This window comes from Dictyostelium purpureum (assembly GCF_000190715.1).
Source record: "Dictyostelium purpureum unplaced genomic scaffold DICPUscaffold_130, whole genome shotgun sequence".
Taxonomy (NCBI): domain Eukaryota; phylum Evosea; class Eumycetozoa; order Dictyosteliales; family Dictyosteliaceae; genus Dictyostelium; species Dictyostelium purpureum.
Window position 1 is genome coordinate 29,130 of NW_003519467.1, and position 21,460 is coordinate 50,589.

Below are 21,460 nucleotides of genomic sequence, written 5' to 3' on the forward strand. Positions count from 1 at the left end.
CCCCAATTTAAATGAATCCATTTTGATATGCTGAGTCTATAATAATAAGTATATCAATACAATAGTAGATTAATAAAATGAATATATTATATATATGGTATACTTTATAATAACCTACGCTGAAATAACATCATAACTTTTTGGTATATCAATTGCTTTTGATGAATATAAAAAGTTGTGACAATAAAATGAAATATTATGTGGAAATTCATTTGATACAATACCATCCGATATCATTCTAAATGAAATCGGTATAAAATTCTTTTTTTCAATTTTTTTTATATTATTTGAATCTATTAATGTGGTTTTAATTTGATAGTTGATTTCTTTTTCTTCTACTTTTTCTACCTTTTCTCCTTTTTCTTTTTCTTCTTTTTTTTTATTGTTTAAAGTGGATGCTGATGATTTGTTTTTTTCAATTAAAAGTTCTCTATATGCTCTATTTATCAAATATTTATCAATATCTACACCGACTATATTTGTAGGATGATAATCTTTAGATATTTTAAAAACTAAATCTCCGCTATTACATCCTATATCTAAACAATTCTTTTGATAAAAGTATTCTTTCTTTAAGTATTTTAGCCTTGGATCCTTTTCTATTAGTTTTTCATTACGATAACTATAATATCCGTGATAATTTCCATATATTGCTTCTTTTTGTTGTTGCTTTATTTGTTCTTTTCTAATTTTTTTATCTGTTTGTTGCTCTATATTATTATTATTATTATTATTATTATTATTATTATTATTATTATTATTATTATTACTGGTATTTATAGTATTGTTTTTATTATTATCTACTTTAAGTTTCTTTTGAATATGTGTTGAACTATCATTATCTTTTAAATTAATTTCATTATTGCTATCCATTTGTCGAAAATTATTTAATAAAAAAATAAAAAAATGAAAAATGAAAAATGAAAAAATTATTTTTATAAAAAAATTTAATTATTTTTAAAAAATATGTAAAAAAATAATAAATCAATAAAATCAAATAAATTATATTATTTTCATTAGATAAAGATAAAGATATTAAACATTGAGTATAATCTTAAATTTTATTATTTTTTTGATTTCTATTTTTAAATTAAAGTTAAGAAGTTTATTTTGGAAGGGTATTTAAAAATAATGATAATATTTAAATCTTGTGGCACATATTATTAATAATGTGGTGGATACAGTTTATTCCTTTTATAAAATGGGGGTCACATTTATTCTTTTTTAATTTTTTTTGGTAAATTTAAAAATAGTGAGTCACTATTTTTATATTATTTTTTTCGGTGAATAATATAAAACACAAAAAGATTAAAAAAAAAATAAAAATAAAAGTTTATTTGAATATTGATTTAAATATTATATTTTTAATATTTTTCACACACCAAAAAAAAAAATATTCATCTTTTTTTTATTTTTTTTTTTTTATTTTATTATTTTAAAAAAGACTAGTGTGGAAAAAACAATAATTTTAATATATATTTTTATTTTTAAATTCGTATAACAATAAACTTATAATTATAATAATATAATAGTTTTTTTAAATAAATAAAAAAATAAAAAAACAATGTTTAGAAATTTATATTTAGTTTTATTATTTATAATTATAAATATTTTATCAAGTTTTGCAGAAATAAATTTATCTGAATATAAATCAACTCCATTAGATACAATTACCTTAAATTCTTTTATATCAAGCTCAAAACCAGCCATAGTTTATTATTACACCAAAAGTAATCAAAATATACTTATATTTTTTAAAAAAAAAATCTAATTTTTTTTATAAAAAATTTTTAAAATTTATATAGGCAAAGATTCACAAAAATTTTTAAGTGTTTTTTTAAAAGCCGCAGATGAATATTTAGAAGAAAATAATGAAGTTGCATTTGGTGTTTTAGATATTGATAAAGAGTTAAAGATAAGAAGCAGCTACTCTATTGAAACACCATCGGTAGTATATTATAAAAAAGGTAAGGAGGTATCAGAGCTCCAGGGAGTCAAAACAAAAAAGTCATTAGAGAAATTTATAGAAGAGTAATTATTCAATAACCAATTCAGATTTTAGTTTATTATAAAAAAAATTACTAACAATTGTTATTTTTTTTTTTTAAATTTAGTCCTTTAACAGTCCCAGAACCATTTGCTGGACCTGGATCATGGTCTGATATTGAATCACAAGTTGCTCATCTTTCAAATCGTAATTATACATCCTTCATATCAAACAATAAAGATGTATTGGCAATGTTTTTTACTCCACAATGTGGTCATTGTAAACGTGCTAAACCAGCCTACGGTGAAGCTTCAGTTTCAGTAGTTAAAAAGAATGTTGGTAGATTAGCCGCTGTAGATTGCTCAATAAATAAAAAAGTATGTGACATTTTAAATATTGAAAGTTATCCAACATTCATTTACTTTAAAGATGGAAAAAAAGTAGATGCCTATAAAGGAGGAAGAGCTAAAGATGATTTCATCAATTTCCTATCAGAAAAATCCAAAGAATCTCCAACTGTTAAATTAAATAAAAAATCCAAAAAAGAGTTATAATTTAAATAATATAAATTCTTTTTTTTCTTTAATATTACATTAAATACAATTTTATTTATTTTATTTTTATTTAAAAACAAATAATAAAAATTGATTAGAATCGAGAGTGATTTATTTATTTTATTTAATAATTAAATAAAAAGCCTAAATATTCTTTTATGGGGTAGTATTGCAACCTAATTTTTTAAAAAAAAAAAAAAAAAAGACAATTGGTTAGTAAAAGTAGGATAAGATATATGAGTATTTGTAAAATAGAAACTTACTGCCAGTTGGGTGACATTTGTTACCGTACCTAAAAGATGATAAAAAAGAAAAAGAGTATGTTAGTGAATGTTATTTATTTTGTTCCCTTTTTATTCAATAGTAATACATACCAGGTGCAGCATTGATCAGTTTCGGTGTGTAATAAACAAGCGAGATGACCGATATCATAACAATCTATTATTATTAGAAAAATAAATAAAAAATTAGTATATAAATACATATAAACCAATAAAAATCTATTTTTAGATTTTATTATTATTTATTATTTTTTTACATACATGAGTGTTTTTTTTCAAGAACAATATTGTCGGCTTGTTGAGCAACTTGTTCGACTGATAAAACAGCTAAAGTTGAAGCTAATAATAAAACTAATACAAATAAATATTTAATTGACATTTTGGTGGTGATGATGGAAATAAAATTAAAAGAAAATAAAATTTTTTATAGATGGTTTTTAAAAAAATTTTAAAATTTTTAAAATTTTTAAAAAAAATAAAAAAATAAAAAATTGGTTGGGAGCAGTACTGGTATTATGATAAAATCAATGGCAAAATTTTTTTTTTATTTTTTTAAAAATTTTATTAGTTTCAAAATACCCGAATATCCCACCAGGATGGGATTTTAATATCTAAAAAAAATCATAAGATGGTTGCAAATCATTTTCATACCAAAACCCAAAAATTTTCTAAATTTTCAGACATTATTACAGAATGTATTAGATATTTATAAGAGAAAAAAAGGGGATTATTTTTATTTATATTATATATTGTGTATGTTTATTATAAAAATGTTTTTGGTGATTATTTTCTATGTTTGAATTTAAATCTATTACTTTATTTTTTATCCCCAAATAAATAAAAAAATAATATGACAAAATAGATATAAATATTAAAAAAATTATTATTTTTTTTTGGATTGTCAATATATGTTTATTTCAAATAATTTATTATAAATAAACAAATACTATTTTTATTTTTTTTTCATTTTTTTTTCATTTTTTTTTAATTTTTTTTTATCATTTTTTTTATTTTTTTTATTTTTTATAAAATTTAATTTCCAGTAATTATAAATTAATTAATTATGAATAACAACAATATCAATAATAATAGGTATAGAATCGAAAATATAATTTCACATTTAATCACTACTAATAATTGTAATAATGAAATAAATTACAATAATAATAATAAAAATAGTAATTTAGAAAAAGAATTTACATTATGTTCAGAAAATAAAATTAAAGTTTTGGAATATAGAAATGGATGTAGAAGAATTATACTCAATAGAATTAATGCATTAAATTCATTAGACTTTGAAATGCTTCAAGAGTTAAAACCTCTACTAGAAAATTACAATAATGATAGATGGTGCAAGTTTGTAATAATATCAGCAAATACTACTGATCGTGCATTTTGCTCTGGTGGGGATATCAAACAGTTTGCATCATATCACGATAAACCTGGTGGAGTAAATCCATTCATTAAAAACGAATATAAAATTGATTACTTGATTCATACATTTTCTAAACCAATCATATCATTTGTAAATGGTATAGTTATGGGTGGTGGTGTAGGTTTAAGTATTCATTGTCAATTTAGAATTATAAGTGAAAAAGTTTTATGGGCAATGCCTGAAGTAAGTAATACTATAGTTATTTTATTACTTTGATTTTTATTAACACTAAAAAAAATAATAAATATAGAATCAAATTGGATACTTCCCAGATGTTGGTTCAAATTACTTTTTATCTAGATTAGGATCAATGGGATTGTATATTGGTATAACAGGTGCAAAATTAAAAGCTAAAGATTTAATATATTCAAAAATTGCAACTCATTTCATACCCAGTGTAGAGTTTGACAGAGTTATTGTAGGTATGAAATTTATTAATTCTTAAACAAAAAAATATTAATATTAAATTTCAACCAATTTAGGATGAACTAGTTAACGATTATAGTATTGAAAACGAAAGACAGATTAATTTTATTTTAAATAAATATCGAAAAACAATACCAATAGATGACGAATGCACATTATTAAAAAATAAAGATTCAATAGATGCATGTTTTTCAAAAAGTGTAGTATCATTACAAGATATATTGGAAAGATTAGAGGATGAAAAGAAGTTTAATTTAGAATGGTCCAATAAAACAATCGAAATTATAAATAACAATTGTCCCATGTCAACAGCAGTTTGTTTTAAAGCAATTCAACAAGCCACTCAAATGTCAATAGAAGATATTTTCACAATGGAGATTAGAATTGGAACTAGGCTAGGTGTAAGAAATGATATAGTCGAAGGTGTTAAGCGTTCAGTCATAGATCGAACACATAAAGCAAAGTTTTCACCAGCCACTATCAACGATATAGATCCAGACCAAGTTGATAAAATTTTTTCACCCTTAAATAACCCAAATGATGAGTTTGATATTAATTTCTAATAAAAGAAATATGATTTATTTTTTTTAATTTCTTGGAACATTTGACAATCGAAAAATTATTTTTTTTATTTTTTTTTATTTTTTTTATTTTTAATTTTTTAATTTTTTCAAATATTTTAATTTTCGCTTTATATTTATAACAACAGTTATAATAGCAATAATAATATAATATTAAAAATAATAAAAATTAAAAAACAATAGAAAGAATTTTTAGTTGTGTTTCTCTTTATTTTTTTTAGTTTTTTTTATATAAAAAATTATTATTTTTTTTTTTTTTTTAATTTATTTTTTTTAATTTATTTTTTTATATAATGTTCAAAAAAAATAATAATAGAAAGTTTAATGAAGACGATATTTTCAATAGCGAAGATGAAAAGGATAGAGTCCATAATTTAAAATACAGCGTTAACCCCAAAAAAAGATTGCTTTCCAGTCAGGATCTTTTAAATGGTTTAGATTCAAATGTCAGAGATAGTTCAAAGAGACAATTTGGCACATTTACAAATAGTCATTATAGTAGCTCAAATAGTTATATAAATTATAGCGAAAATAGACCAAAATATTCATTAGAATTTGAAGACGAGTTTAAAACAAGTAAAAACAATAATTATAATAGTAGTTTTAATAACAGTTTTAATAATAATGGTTTCAATAATAATAATAGTAATAATAATAATAATATAAATAATAAAAATAATTTTTTTGGTAGAAATGATGATATAGATTTTAATTATCAGTCAAGTAGAACTTTAACATTTCACACAGAACCAATTAAAAAAGCTACAACTACAAAACCTCAACATCCTGGATTTCAAAAAGCAACAACTAAACTTTCAACACAAAATAATAGTAATAACTATAATAATAATAATAATAATAAATCATTTGACCCATTTGACCCATTTGATGAAGATAATAACAAATCAAAATCAAAAAATATCATAGTAGAAGAAGATTTAGATTTTGAATTAGATGATTCAGATTTTAATTTTGAAACTAAAAATACTGTAAATAACACTGTAAGTAATAACTTAAACAATAATTCAAACATAACAATAATAAACAATAATTTAAATAGTAGTTCACAACCCAAAAGTCAAATTAATGGTAGAAAGAAAAATGAAGAAATGAATAAACTATTTGATGAATTAATAGAATCATATAAAACCACGGGACCAACTCAAAAAACCAGCGATATTAATGCATCATCATTTATAAACAATAATAATAATAATAACAATAAATTAAATAATAACGATATCCAAATTACAAATGAAGAAATTAATGAAAAGATCAAAAGTGAAACATTTAAAAGAATCGCAACAGGTTTAAAAAATTCAATAAGTCATTTATATTGTTCAGAGCACCAAGAATCAAAGCTATTCGATGTTCCTAATGATTTACCACAGGTATTATCAGATGTTTTAAAGGGAATGGGGTACAGTAAATTATATAGTCATCAACTAGAGTGCAGAGAAAAGGTTAATATGGGTGATGATATTATCATTACAACACCAACATCGAGTGGGAAAACATTGTGTCTATTTCTACCAATTTTCGAAACCATAATAAAGAGCAAATTAAATAATAGTATTATAAATAACAACTATAAACCAACTGCAATGTTTTTATTCCCATTAAATGCCTTAGCTAATGATCAAATGAACTCAATTAACAAATTAAATCAATCACTACCAGAACCACTCAGATTAAATATTAATAGCTTTTCAAAAGATACACCAAAAGACTACCTTTCAAAACTCTTTCAAATTGGCAATAGAGAAAGACCTGATATTATATTAACAAGTCCAGATTGGTTGCATTATCAATTATATAGAGGCGGTACAAATAGATTCCATGAAGAAGGTTGGAAGCGTTGGTTTATCAATTTAAGATTTATAGTTTTGGATGAAATTCATACATATTCTGGTGCAATGGGTTGTCATTTTATAAACTTAATTAGACGTATACAGAACTATCATCTAAATTTAAATCTAAAATTCAATTATAATCAAAGATTACAATTCTTAATGGCATCGGCAACCGTCGGTAATCCTATTCAAATTGCAAAAAAAACAATTAGTAGGGAAGGTGATGAAGATATCAATAGACTACACTTAATAAACAAGAATGGATCGGGCTCATTTGAAAAAGTTTTCATAACATTAAAACCAACTAAAAATCCTCTGACTCTTCCAATCGATATTATTAACAATTGGTTACAAAATAATATAAAAGGTATTGTTTTTTTTAATACAATCAAATCGCTAAATACTCTTTACGAATCCTTTACAACCGATGTTAGATACAGTCAAAAGTCAAAGTTAGTTAGACCCTATTACAGTTCCTTACCAAATATCCACAAAAAAGAAACATTAGAGAAATTAAAAAACGGCCAAGTAAATATTATTCTATCAACAAACGCATTGGAAGCAGGTGTAAATATTTCAGAGTTAGATGCATGTTTAATTATAGGGTATCCAGGTTCGAAGATGAGTTGGAAACAAAGAATTGGTCGTGTCGGTAGATCAAAGATGGGTTTAGTAATGTATATTCCAGATAACTATAGTCCATTAGATAAGTTCTTTTCGGTCAATCCCATGTCGCTTTATGAAGGAGAGCCTGAAAATTTATCATTTAATGGTGATTTCCCAAATATTTTAAGATCTCATATATTATGTGCAAGTTCAGAAATTGGCATTGAAGCAAACTATAACCAACTAATCAAATTATTTAGTAGTAATGCAGGTCCAATCATTAAAGAACTATTAGAAACCAAATCAATCAAAGAGGAAAACTATTTAAATAAAACCAAAGTGTGGAAATCAAATGAATATCACCATCTTTCAGTTTCATTGCGTGGCGGATCAGGTGCAAATGATGTAGTTAATGTAAAATTAAATTCTAACGGTAAAATTATCGAAAAATTAACTAAAGCCCAAGCAATTACTCGTTTATTCCCTGGTTCAATTTTTATGACACATAATTTAGAAGGTTCTCCAATCACATATCACGAAGTTATGGAGTTAAATTTAATTGATACCAATAGTACGAGTGAATCATATGCCATTGTTAAACCTATCCAGTTTCCAAAAAGTGTTCGTATTGTTACAAATGCAAATAAAACAACATCAGTAGAAATGAAGCAAATTTTAAAACAAACAACTTTTAGTTTGCCAAAATATAATAATGTTCAACTCTTAGTATCTTTTGGTGTTGGTATCTATAGAACCTCAGTTGGCTCATTTGAAAAGAAGACCTATAACAATATCAGCAACATGAACGATGATAAATATTCAAAAGCCGAAATCGAACAAATTACTTTAAAAAATAGTTTAGAATTTAATTTTGAAGCACCATGTATAGAATTTTCATATACAAACCTAACAAGGTAAAATAATAATAATGATAATTAAACTATTAAAAATATTTATTAACATTATTTATTTAATTAAAATATAGGGATATATTAAAACCAACATTTAATAAAGCAATAGAAGATTTAAAAAATAAACTTCAAAGTTCATTAATTATTGACAGAAAAGAATATGAATCCAAAATTTTAGATTTAATGGAAATGGGTGACTCTAGAGTATCATTACATACAATTATTCACCAAATTCTTTCAGCTATCCCATTAGTGCTATCACCTAAAAACGATATAGAAGAGTCATTAAATCTTCCAAGTACAAATCTTAATAGTTCACATTTAAATATCAATGATCTTTCCTCCATGATGAGCCAGAATTCAATGTTCCTAGTCGATTCAGTTGAAGGTGGTACTGGTAGTTGTGAAGAAGTTTTCGATAATATGGCATCAATTATAAAGAAATCATTTGGAATCCCATCATGTCAAAACTGTTATGAAAATGCTGAAAAAGGTATCCACTTGGCTGAATTGGGTTGTATCTGTTGTATCCACCAAAATCACTGTAAAAATAAAGGTTTATTAAAATGTTTAGGTTTAAATAATCTAAATTCCTAAATACTAAATGTTTTTTCCTCCTAGAAAATAAATAACAAGTGTTTTTTTTTTTTTTATCTTTCTTTTATATTTTTTATTTTATTTTATTTTATTATTTTTGTGTAACTTTAATTTTATATAATGCAATAAAATCGTTTAATTCTTTGGTTTTTTCTTGAAGTTGTCTATCTAAATTCTTAATAGCTTCTTTAATCTAAATAGTTTTAAAAAAAATATATTAGTTGCTTCCCTAATAGCACCATTGAAATATTAATTAAATATAAAGTTTTCATAATTACACCATCTCTATTTTGTTTAATTTGTGGTAAAACATCACCAACTGTTCTTTCTGTTAAAACTCCACCAATCATTCTAAAACATTTTCTACCTGGCTCTAAACCTTGAACTGCATTTATAACTAAACTGTAATATAATAACAATAATGTGAAAATTAGATTGTTTGTCGCTAAAAGCTATGAAAGAATAGAGTGGGGTTATAAAACATACGTATGTTCACTAGCATCTGTTTCTAATTCTGAGAGTTTATTCATAATTAATTGTTGATTCTCTTTTAAACTTTTATATATATTAACAATTTGTTCTTCTGTAAGTGGTTGTTTATTTGATGTTGATGCCATTGTATGTTTAGTTTTATTCGATTGATAAAAATATATTTTAATAATGCAAAAAATAAAAAAAAATTTAAAAAAAAATAAAAAAAAATATTTTATGAAAAATGAAAAAAAAAAAATAAAAAAATAAAAAAAAAAAAAATATTTTTATAAATTTAAATAATAATTAATTATTTATAGTTTTATTTCTAAAAAAATATTGAAAATAATTGAAAGAAATATATGAATAATATCTTGTAACTACTGGGTTTTTTTTTTTCTCTTTTTTTTTTTTAATACCCAAATGATAAATTTTTAACTGAGGGTGGAATTGCACCTGCTAAGATTTGATGTTTGATATTACGTCCAAATGTTAGAGTTTCGACCGATGGAGGAATGGATCCAGGTCTTATCATTTTGTTATAATGATAACCAAATGTCAATTTTTTAACAGAATTTGGAATAGTTCCTTCAACTAGTTCTTGGTTAAAATACTCCCCAAATATTAATGTTTCGACTGAAGATGGAATGACACCTACTTTAATTGGCTCATTGAAATAAATACCTAAGACAAGGAATTTAACAGATGATGGTATGTGCCCCTCTTCAAGAATTTGTTTGAAATCTTGACCAAAATATAAAATTTCTACAGAGGATGGAATGTCACCAACTTTAAGTTTTTGATTGAAACAATCACCAAAGAACAATATTTTAACCGAGAATGGAATAGATCCTTCATCAAGCACCTGATTAAAGTAATGCCCAAATGAAATTTTTTTTACTGAGGATGGAATATCTCCTTTATTAATTTTTTTATTATAATTATAACCAAACACTAAGTCTTCCACTGATGGAGGTATGTCGCCTTTTTTGAGCTTCTGATTAAACTTAGTACCAAACTTCAATTCCTTTGTTGATGATGGAATGAAGCCCTCTTTTAGTTGTTCTTTGAAATATTCACCAAACGTTAATGAAACTAGAGATGATGGAAGAACCCCTACTTTTAATGGTTGGTTGAACTTATCACTTAAAATTAGAGTTTTAACTGATGAAGGAATATCTCCTACCTTTAGCTTTTGATTGAACCTATTCCCAAATACTAACGTCTCTAATGATGATGGTAGTACATTTTCATCAAAAGGCTGGTTATAGTGTGTCCCAAATAAAAGTGTTTTTACTGAACTTGGAATAACCCCTTTTTTTAATACCTGATTGAAGCTTTCACCAAAATCCAATTTCTCTACGGTCGATGGGATATCACCAGGATTTAACACATGATCAAATTTTTTAAAGGTTAGCCTTTTAACAAATGGTGGAATATCACCTTCTTTAATCTTTCTTTTGAACTCCGGGCCAAAATGAAGTGTTTCTACTGTATATGGTAAATCGTATTTGAATATTTCTTCATTAAAATCCAATGTAATATTTACTTTAAAAAATTTATTAAATAGACGTGAATATTCAGCTCTTGATGAAAAACGATAATTTTTATAATTGAATTGTTTAACATAACCTATAATTAAATTTCTGAGATAAATATTTCTCCAAACTACAAAAAATAATATATCCATATCTATTATTAATTATTTTTTATTGCTCTTAAAATTGGTATTACTTCTATTATTAATTAATTTTTTTTTTAAATTAAAAAATAAAAAAATAAAAAAATATTTTAAAAATTTTGAAAAAAGGGGAAAAATGTTAATATAATTATTAAATTACTATTTTATTATACAATATAATTAAATAAATACTTAATAAATGTTTTGTGTGTAATTAAAATAATAAAGAAAAAAAAAAAAATATTATTTTTAAACCCCTTTTTTTTTAATTAAAAAAAAAAAAATAAAAAAAAAATTTTTATTTTTTTTTTTTTTTTGTGTTTTTTTGATGAAAAAACTTTTTGGGTGTCCTCTTTTAGAATTTTTTGAAAATTTTTATAATAAAGTGTTTATTCATTAAATTAATTAATTTGTTTTTGATTTAGTTGGAATTATATTTTAATTTAAAAATAAAATTCGAGTGATTAAATATAAAATATAGGGACATTGAAACTGCAGTAATTTTTAATAAATTTGAAATTGTTGAAGATTGTTTTTGTTCTGGAATATCATCGAGATAACGGGTGGTATCAACCTTCCAAAGCTTATTTAATTTTGGATCGATTAATTGAGCAGCTAAGAGACCAGATGTTATACCATCTTCGTGGAAACCATAACCAATATAGGCACCACAGTAAAAAGTATTACGAATACCTTGAATTTGTGGAATACGGGTTCTAGCTTTATCACTTTCTGGGTTGATTAATGGATGATCATATTCGATGACACGGTGTAAAAGTTCGGCTTTTGGTTCGAAAACTGGGTTAAGTGTAAGGTAAAGTGGATACTTTTTAGCATCGACCCAAGGTTGAATACGATTTAACCAATAAGTGCAACATAATTTATTATCGGTTAATGAGTAATCATCGTAAATGTAGTTCCAACTTGACCATGTGTTTCTACGTTTTGGCATTAATGATGGATCACTATGGAGATAAGCTTTGTGATGGGTGAAATTAAAGCTTCTTAATACCTTTCTTTCTGGGTGGGTCATATCTGGGAGCATTGGGAAAATATCTGGAGCATGACAAGCAAAAACTATTTTGTCATATTTTGTTGTTACATTGTTTTTATCGGTTACAAATACGTGTTCTTGATCTTTTGGTCTTTGAATCTTTGTGGCACCATTGTCTAAAAGCACTCTGCTACCATTAGCTTCGAGGAATTCTCTAATTCTATCCATGTATTGATAGCTACCACCTTGAACTGAGCTCCATTGTGGACGATTAACTATTTTAAATAAGTGATGATTCGAAAAGAAACGAGCCAAGGTAACAATTGGGAATGAATCAATCTCTTTAAAGCTAGTGGACCAAACAGCAGAGGCAACTGGAATGAGATAGTAGTCGATGAATGCTCTTGAGTAACCATTGACCTCACAGTATTGACGAACAGACATTTTTTCATACTTGTCTAATTGAGTTACAATTAATGGACCCTCTTTTGAGAAACGGTATAAATCGATTAACAATCTCCAAAATGATGGTCTAAAAATATTTTGCCATTGTGCAAAAATTGTTGAAAGGTTGTCTGAACACCATTCGACTTCACGTCTAAATGTTTTTTTATTACCATCTGCAACTTCACTCTTTACTACTTCCATTTCTTGTTTCTTTTCGATTGAAGGTCTTGCATTTAATGAATAACCAAATGACATATCTGAAACACCATTTTGAATACCCAACTTTTTGAAGAGGGTCATTAAATTTGGATATTTTTGTGGTGTGTACACCAAGAACCCAGTATCGATTTTAACTGTTTCTTCTTGGAATTTAACATCAACTGTATTTGTATGTCCACCTAAATAATTACCCTTTTCGTAAACTGTGACCTCGTGACCGCCCATGGAAAGTAAATAAGCACATGACATACCAGAAATACCACCACCAATAATTGCAATTTTCATTTTATTATTCTCAATTGGGTCCATTTTATTTTATATTTTATAAACTAATTTATATATAAAAATAATTTTACAATTTAATATTACAATATTTATACAAATATAACAACAATGAAAAAAAATTTTATTTTTTTTACAATGAATAAAAAAAAAAAAAATGAAAAAAATCATGGTTAATTTTAAAATTAAAAAAAATTCATTTTTTTTTTTTTTTTTAAAAATAAAAATCCAATCAATCACTTTCTTCAAAAATAAAAAAAAATTACATATAAAGAAAATTACATTAGTTTTTAATAACACTTTTATAATAAAACTATTTATTTATTTTACCAAAAAAAAAAAATTGTATGGGTATTTATTTGAAAAAAAAAGAAATTCTTGAAAACAAAAGAAAAAAAAAAAAAAAAAATGTTCCAAACCTAAAAAAATCTGAAAAAAAATTTCTAAAAAAAAAAAAAAATATTGTTTATTATATGTATTATCTTGAGATAATTGAACCTAAAAAAATAAATAGAAAAAACATATGTTTTGATATGTGAAAAAGATGCGCAATAAATATTTAAAAAATTTGGTTTGGACTATGGATTAATATCAACAATAAAAAGTAATGGATTTGATGTGTCTACAACAATTCTTGTATCAATGGAAACATTTGATGTACTAATTAAATCGCCAAAATTTAAACTTTGATTTACTAAATTAATTAATTAAAATGTTAGTATATAATTTTAATAATAAATATTTTAAAGTAAATTAAAAAGTTACCTAAATTCCATTTTAAACCGGTTGTAGAAACTTCAGATACTTTAGAAGCTAAAGGAATTAAAGAGCATTTGGTTTCAACTTGACAATCTATACTATGTTTGTATGATGGATTTAAAAGCCATGCAATGTTTTCTTTTGATGTTAAAATAATCTTTCTTTCTGGGTGATCAAAAAGAGTATTTACATTTGCAAATTCATGAGAGAATGAACCACCAAGACCACCCAAAATAATAATTTTTCTATACTATAAATAAAATATTAATATTTAAATTATTTAATATTAAAAACTACTATTTTACTATTATTAATATTTACCTTTATACCACTATTTTTTTCAATATCAACTATTAATTCGAAACATTTTTGAAGATCCGATGTATCTTGACTAGAATCTAAAACAATACTTGAACCTTTTTTAGCATAATAATCGGATACACCCTCATGTAGAGAATCCAAATCTCCTTTAATATAATCTGGGACCCATTTATTAACATGATTAAGTTTGGTACCTAAAGAATAAAGTCTATTAGCGCCACCATCAGCACAGATTTTAACGCTACATTTGTCCCAAAAGAACTCGACCATTTTTTTATTTAGTTTTTGATTTGCAATGACCAATGCACACATATCGTCATATGAATGGACTCTTTTAAAACTTAATGACGATGAGGATGAGTTGGTTTTTAATCTTGGGGTTGATGATGCTGAACTAACACTTTGAACTTCTTCGTCTGAAGATGCTGAGGCTGAAGATGAGGATAATGGTTGTTGACGTTGCTTTCTTGAAGATGTTTGAATTACCTCTCTTTTTTCTTGAAAAAGATATCCACCATAACTATAAACATCCCAGTTTAAAATTTCTTTTTTATTTAATTCTTCATCGTGGATCAATGGTGTAACGTGTGTTGATTCTTGTTGCATTTATTTTAAAAAAATTATTCTATTATAATTTTTATAACTATTATAACTATTACTATTATTATTTAAATATATATTTTATTATTATATATTGAAATTATTTAATATTAATAAAAAATGACAATGAAATATTGCTAAAAAAAAAAAAATGAAAATCCTAAAAGGATGTGATATTAAAAAAAATTAAAAAAAAAAATAAAAAAAAAAAATAAAAAAATTGAAAAAACAATAAAAAAAAACAAGAGATCTTTTTGGTTTTTTATGGAAAAAAATTAAAATAATTTAATTTTTTAAATAAATATTTAAAGGAAAAATAAAATAGTAATTTAGTTTCTATTAAAAATTTTGAAATAAAATTTATTACTAGTATAGAAAGAAAAAAATTATTATTTGAAATGATATGATATAAAAAAAAAAAATAAAAAAATTATTTATAAGATTATTTTTGTTGCATTTAAGTTAATAAATTGTTTTTTATTTTAAATTAATTAATTTAATAGTAATATGGTTTTATGTGGGTAAGTGAGTAAGTGTGTGTGAGAGTGTGTGTATATGTAGTAAATTCACACACTTACACATATACATAAACACATAAACAAAATACAACATTTAAAATTTTAAATTTTTTTTAAAAATTTTTTTTTTTTAATTTTTTTTTTTTTTTTTTTAATTTTTATTTATTTATTTTAAAATTTTTTTTTAATTATATATAAATTTTTTTTTATTTGTTTATTTTTTTAAACCAATAATAATTAGTTTTTTTCTTTTTTATTTCATTTATTTTTCAGATAATTTCGTCATAGAATAAAATTATTATTTACAATATTTTTATACTATATTTCTGGGTAAATAGCAATAAATAATAAAAATAAAAGAATAATAAGTAATAATTATTATCAAATCGAAAAGGGAATAATAATAATAATAACAGAAGTGTTAATTTCCATACAAAAAAAGAAAAAAAGAACATTGGTTTATCAAAAAACAAAAAAAAATAATAATAGACAATTGATAATATAATAAAAACAAAAACAAAAATAATAAAATGAATTTTTTTAAATTTATGGGTCAAAATTTGACCTCAAACCAATCATTCCCATACAATGTGGGCAATGTTGTAACAGGATATGTCGGGAGATCAGTTTGGACATTACACCAAGGTACAAAAAAAGATGATGGATCAGCAGTTTCAATTTTTAATTTTGATGTCAAAAAAAACCCATCAAAACTAGAGGTAGCAAAAAATGGTTTCAAAAGGGCTAAAACTATACGTCATCCAAACTTTATAAAATATTTAGATGGTATGGAAAATGAATCAAATATCTATATTGTAACAGAACCTGTACAGCCATTAGACGAACAAATTGAAGATATAAGATCATTCGAAAATGCAATTTCTTGGGGTATCTATCAAGTTACTGTATGTATCAATTTTTTTTTTTTAAAAAAAATAAATAAATAATAATATTAATAATATTAATAATAATTAAAATTAACAATATTAAAGAAAGGTTTAGCATTTTTAAATAATGATTGCAATTTAACACATGGCAATATTCAAGTTAGCAGTATTTTTGTAACTAAAAGTGGTGATTGGAAAATTGGTGGATTGGATTTTGTTTCAGATGTCAAGGATATAGGCAATAGCATTTTAAAGAATCATCACGATCTCATTCCATCAAAATATAAACCACCAGAAATCACCAAATCTCAATGGTCACAAATTAGCAGCTCTCCACCTAATAGTATCGATTCTTGGATGCTTGGTTGCTTAATTTATGAATGCTATAGCGGATCTTTAACAGCAGCAGAGGATATCAGAAACATTAATGAGGTCCCAAAAATACTTCATGGTGGCTATCAAAAATTATTTTCAGTTAAAACAGAGTCTAGATTGAACCCAAATAAATTATTAGAATCTCAATACTTCCAAAATGTTTTCGTTGAAACCTGTGTATTTTTAGAAAATATCACATTAAAAGATACTTTTGAAAAAGAACAATTTTTCAAGTATGTAGATTTAATCTATTACAAGTTTAATTTTAATTATATTTACTAACTATTTCTTTTATTTATTTTTAAAAAATAGAAAAATTGATCAATATATAGAAAAAATACCAAAAAATATTTGTAAATTTAAAATTTTACCCCATTTAGTTACAGCTTTCGATTTAGGACCAGTTAATCCAAAATTATTAGGTACATTATTAAAGATTGGATCAAGTTTATCAACAGATGAATATAATAATAAGATTGTACCATCTGTAGTAAAATGGTTTGCTTGTGATGATCGTGCACTTAGAATCAATCTTTTAGAGAATTTAGAATTCTATATTCAACATTTAAATGAGAATACAGTTAATGAACAAATTTTCCCAAATGTTGTAAATGGTTTCAATGATAATCCAACTCTTAAAGAAATTACAATCAAATCTATGCTTTTATTCGCTCCAAAACTTTCAGAGAAAACTATGATTCAATTATTAAAATATTTAGCAGCTTTACAAAAAGATCAACAACCAGGTATTAGAACAAACACAACCATTTGTTTAGGAAGAATCACAGAATATATGAGCGATCAAACTAGAAAGAGAGTTTTGATTCCTGCATTCTCTACTGCTTTAAAGGATCCATTTATACCATCCCAAAATGCAGCTATTCAAGCTTTTATGTTTACTCAAAACTATTATACCATCGAAGAAATGGCCGTTAGAATTATTCCAGAATTAACTAGATGCCTTATTTCTCCAGATAAATCAATTAGAACCGCCTCTTTCCAAGCTGTCAACTTATTTTTACAAAAAATCGAAAAGAATATAGATAATGTTTATAGTAGTGGTGGTAACCCTGCTGAATCCACTGGTTCACAACAATCTCCAGCACCTTCCCAACAAACCCAATCTGGTGACTCAATGTTGGGTTGGGCTGTAGGCATGACAAAGAAACTATATAGTGGTGAGAATTCTCCCGCCACTACAGGATCAATGAATTCAAATCCAAACTCAACTCCAACTCCAACTTCAAACTCTACCTCTCCACCTTCCAATAATAACAGCAACCAAAAATCACAATCAAATCAAAATTCAACAAACTCTTCATTAAACTCATCCTCTTCATCATCAATCAATAAACCATCACCAGTATATAATAAAGCAAAAAATACTGACGCTTGGGGTGACGATGATGATTCATTTGATGTCCCAGAGCCACCAAAGAAATCAACCACATCATTACATTCAAATAAACCATCAAAAGTTGTTAATGATGGATGGGGCGATGATGATTCATATGATATTCCAGAACCAACAACTAAAAAACAAACACCTAAATATAGCAACGACAACGATAATGATGATGATGAAGAAAATGATGATAGTTATAAAGAATACAATAAATATAAAGAAGATTTGCCAAGATTATCAACTCCATCAAAACCTTCTTCATCAACACCAACTTCAAACAGCGGCAACAAACCAATGACACTAACCTCAAAGAAACCAACTAAAATTTCAAACTGGGATGAAGGTTGGGATTAAATAACATTACTTTCCAATATAAAATTAAATTAATTTCTATATTTTTTTTTTATTCTTTTTATAAATAAATATAATCAATTTTATATGTATTATATAAAAAAAAATATTAAAAAGTGTTTTTGTTTTTTTTTTAAAAAATAAATATTTTAATTTACAATTTTATTTTAGTTTTTTTTTTATATATTATTAATTATTTTTTTAAGCTATTGAATTATTTTGATCTGATTTTACAGAGTTTAATTCTTTCTTTTGATAGCTTTGGCTTTTTTGTGAACTTGTTTTACGAGTCTTCAACCAAACTGCAAATGAGACACCAGCGGCCAATGCAATCATACCAACTGAGATACCAGCAAGAGCACCTTTACTTAAACCACTTTTACCTTCTGAGATTAAAACGTCTTCGCAGGAGTAGTCGGTACCAACAATTACGGAAGTTTCGGTGAATTGAAGTGAGTATTGACAGCTGTTAGTTTTATTATATTCTTCGTTGTCTGGGTCGTAAATATATAGTTTGACATTTTCACTGTTTAATGGTGTAACAAAACCTTTGTTGGCTTTAATAATTTCCATAGTTGTGTTATCTGTAAGTTCGATGTAGAAATAGATTTCAATAGAGTGGGTATCTAATGAACCTGAAATATTTAACCAACTGTAGTCCATTGGTGAGTTTAAGTATAATTTAATAGTTGCATTTTCTTTAATAACTACATTTCCATCAATGAAAAGTCTAGTTCTTTCTTCCATGATACCAAGTGAACCTGATTCCATAACAATACCTTTGGAGAAGTTACCATAGTAACCATAAACATTGCCATTGCTTGAAACAATATCACTGTTTGTTTGGATTGAGCTTGAGTATAATTTAAATTCACCATTATTTGTAAAACTATCGAAATTCATAATGGAATTTCTTAAACCAAAATCGCAACTTTGACATGAGAATTTACCAGTAGAGCCTAAATTAAAGTTGGCATTATCAAGATAAAATTGAACATTTTTACCATTAAATTGGCTATTTAACTATTAGATAAAATTTTAAATTAATATTAATTTTTTTTTCAAATATTAAATAAATATTATTTTTAACTTACAGTGGTGGTATAATTAAAATTAAAGATTGAATTTTCAATATTGATTGGTGAATTAACATTACAGTTTGATTTGTATGTAAAAACAGAGTTAACAAAGGATGCAGATTTTGGTGAAAATGTCATTGGATTTTTTTGTAAAATTGAAAGAGTTGATCCAACAATATTAATTGATGATTGTGATGATAATGATAAAACATCTAAATATAAGCTTGAGTTTGTTAATGAAATTTCATTTGAACCAGATAGAGTCATTGGACCAGTAATTTGTACTTGATAGGCATTGACAGCAACAATAGAGCTTGAGTCAGTAAAAGTGATACCATTTTTAGTATTGTTTAAGAGGATTTGACTTGGGCCTTGGAGTTTAATTTGAGAGGTACCTTTAACTGTAGTGGATTCTACTTCGAGATTTGGTTCAGAGTTTACATCAGAATAAATGAAAAGAGTTGTGGCATCGTTCATAACAAATGGACCACTGATTTTTGAGTTTGATCTAAAAACATTCATAACACTATCTTCGTTTAATGTTATTGAGGCAGCTTTGAAAGTTGAACCAAGAGAAGCATTTAAAAGAACAATTGAACCTTGTGATGCTGGTTTTTTAGTTAATGCTGTAAAATAGTCGTCAGTAATTTGAATTCTGAGAGTACTTTGGCCACTAAGAGTAATAGCATTGGTCACTATTAATGAGGTATCTTGAACAGACATTTTATTATTTCCACTGATTTGTACGGATGAATAAGTTAATTCTTTTGGTGAATCAACTTGTAATTCTATTATATTTTGTTGTGTTGAGGTTAATAAAATATTGTCTGAAGATGTTGGTAAAGATGGATCCCAACATTCGGCTTCACTATAGACACATTCGTTAGAACCTGCTATCCATGATATATCTGATTGTGAAATAACATATTTATTTAAAATAAATACAAAAAACAATAATATATATTTATTCATTTTGATTTTAAAAAAAAAAAAAGTTTTTATTTAATGGGTGATTTTTTTTTTTTAAATTTTATAATGTTTTTCTTTAAATGATTAATTATTCTGCACTAAATAAAATAAAATAATTCCAAATGGTGAGGATAATTATGATGTTGATGATGATAAATAATATGATTTAATTTTTTATTTATAATTTAACAAAAAGATATTAAAAAAAATAAATAAAATTAATTTATTAATTATATATTAAAATTTTATTATTATTTGATATTTTATTTATAATAGTGATTAGGTAGGTGTATTAAGTTTTTATTATTTTTATTTTGTTTTTATTTTTTTAAATTTTTATTTTATTTGTGATGTGATGGTTTGATCTTTTTTTTTTATTTTTTTTTTTTTTTATATATATTAAAAATCTATTTGAAGTTGTGGGGGTTATGTGGTAGTGAGAGAATTAGAAGAGCAGCTATTAATTGCTTTTTGATTTTTTAAATTAAATAAATATTAAATATATATATTTTACAATTTTATTGGTACAGTTTTTTATTTTATTTGTAATATTACAGAGAGTGATCAATTGATCAATAAATAAATAAATAAATTAATAATTTAAATTTTTTTTTTTTTTTTTTTCTAGTGTACTATTTATATTTTAAAAAATAAAAAAAAAAAAAAAAAAATAAAAAGAGAAAAAAAAAAATTAATAAAAACAAAATAACAATAATAATTATATTAATATTAATTTATATATAGGGTGTGGGAATGTGGGTTTTTTTATTGTGTATGTGTGTAACAATTTGAATGATAATGTGTGTATGTGTGAGAGGTGTATGTGTGTGTTTGTGTGTTTTTGTGTTAAGTTAACCGAATCAGAAAAAGC

General features: G+C 24.6%; 10 protein-coding genes across 10 annotated transcripts in view; 4 read left to right on the forward strand and 6 right to left on the reverse strand.

Annotated features, from left to right (window-relative positions):
- DICPUDRAFT_152553 (uncharacterized protein) overlaps positions 1-873 on the reverse strand; it is a gene marked incomplete at both ends in the record, with an annotated part of 1,147 nt that extends 274 nt beyond the window's left edge. Inside the window, one exon of the mRNA XM_003288290.1 lies at positions 119-873. Coding sequence (XP_003288338.1) covers positions 119-873 — 755 coding nt within the window. The remainder of the gene's footprint in view (positions 1-118) is intronic.
- Positions 874-1,564: 691 nt separating this feature from the next.
- Positions 1,565-2,541, forward strand: DICPUDRAFT_33883 (uncharacterized protein; the record flags this gene model as incomplete). The annotated part of the gene is made up of 3 exons (XM_003288277.1): positions 1,565-1,730; positions 1,845-2,031; positions 2,115-2,541. 3 exons carry the CDS (start codon positions 1,565-1,567, stop codon positions 2,539-2,541), a joined length of 780 nt encoding a protein of 259 aa, XP_003288325.1.
- Positions 2,542-4,122: 1,581 nt separating this feature from the next.
- DICPUDRAFT_87986 (uncharacterized protein) lies at positions 4,123-5,246 on the forward strand (the record flags this gene model as incomplete). The annotated part of the gene is made up of 3 exons (XM_003288278.1): positions 4,123-4,440; positions 4,508-4,675; positions 4,740-5,246. 3 exons carry the CDS (start codon positions 4,123-4,125, stop codon positions 5,244-5,246), a joined length of 993 nt encoding a protein of 330 aa, XP_003288326.1.
- A 311-nt stretch (positions 5,247-5,557) lies between these two features.
- Positions 5,558-9,231, forward strand: DICPUDRAFT_79136 (uncharacterized protein; the record flags this gene model as incomplete). The annotated part of the gene is made up of 2 exons (XM_003288279.1): positions 5,558-8,637; positions 8,709-9,231. The coding sequence occupies 2 exons, from the start codon at positions 5,558-5,560 to the stop codon at positions 9,229-9,231; spliced, it is 3,603 nt and encodes a 1,200-aa protein (XP_003288327.1).
- A 91-nt stretch (positions 9,232-9,322) lies between these two features.
- On the reverse strand, positions 9,323-9,848 carry DICPUDRAFT_33907 (uncharacterized protein; the record flags this gene model as incomplete). Its single annotated transcript, XM_003288291.1, has 3 exons — positions 9,323-9,424; positions 9,510-9,633; positions 9,718-9,848. The coding sequence occupies 3 exons, from the start codon at positions 9,846-9,848 to the stop codon at positions 9,323-9,325; spliced, it is 357 nt and encodes a 118-aa protein (XP_003288339.1).
- A 143-nt stretch (positions 9,849-9,991) lies between these two features.
- DICPUDRAFT_47852 (uncharacterized protein) lies at positions 9,992-11,584 on the reverse strand. The gene is made up of 2 exons (XM_003288292.1): positions 11,576-11,584; positions 9,992-11,438 (listed from the first exon to the last, which is right to left on the reverse strand). Exon 2 carries the CDS (start codon positions 11,390-11,392, stop codon positions 10,115-10,117), a length of 1,278 nt encoding a protein of 425 aa, XP_003288340.1. The 5' UTR covers positions 11,393-11,438; positions 11,576-11,584; the 3' UTR covers positions 9,992-10,114.
- Positions 11,585-11,804: 220 nt separating this feature from the next.
- DICPUDRAFT_79139 (uncharacterized protein) lies at positions 11,805-13,352 on the reverse strand (the record flags this gene model as incomplete). Its single annotated transcript, XM_003288293.1, has 1 exon — positions 11,805-13,352. One exon carries the CDS (start codon positions 13,350-13,352, stop codon positions 11,805-11,807), a length of 1,548 nt encoding a protein of 515 aa, XP_003288341.1.
- A 551-nt stretch (positions 13,353-13,903) lies between these two features.
- Positions 13,904-15,011, reverse strand: DICPUDRAFT_152560 (uncharacterized protein; the record flags this gene model as incomplete). The annotated part of the gene is made up of 3 exons (XM_003288294.1): positions 13,904-14,019; positions 14,091-14,334; positions 14,406-15,011. The coding sequence occupies 3 exons, from the start codon at positions 15,009-15,011 to the stop codon at positions 13,904-13,906; spliced, it is 966 nt and encodes a 321-aa protein (XP_003288342.1).
- An 849-nt stretch (positions 15,012-15,860) lies between these two features.
- On the forward strand, positions 15,861-18,544 carry DICPUDRAFT_55347 (uncharacterized protein; the record flags this gene model as incomplete). The annotated part of the gene is made up of 4 exons (XM_003288280.1): positions 15,861-16,428; positions 16,516-17,018; positions 17,098-18,148; positions 18,224-18,544. The coding sequence occupies exons 1-4, from the start codon at positions 16,054-16,056 to the stop codon at positions 18,542-18,544; spliced, it is 2,250 nt and encodes a 749-aa protein (XP_003288328.1). The 5' UTR covers positions 15,861-16,053.
- Positions 18,545-18,742: 198 nt separating this feature from the next.
- On the reverse strand, positions 18,743-20,592 carry DICPUDRAFT_152562 (uncharacterized protein; the record flags this gene model as incomplete). The annotated part of the gene is made up of 2 exons (XM_003288295.1): positions 18,743-19,564; positions 19,636-20,592. 2 exons carry the CDS (start codon positions 20,590-20,592, stop codon positions 18,743-18,745), a joined length of 1,779 nt encoding a protein of 592 aa, XP_003288343.1.
- Positions 20,593-21,460: the final 868 nt, after the last annotated feature.

Coding starts and splice junctions, on each gene's coding strand:
- DICPUDRAFT_47852 (XM_003288292.1), bottom strand. CDS start 11,392: ATGGATATATTATTTTTTGTAGTTTGGAGAAATATTTATCTCAGAAAT.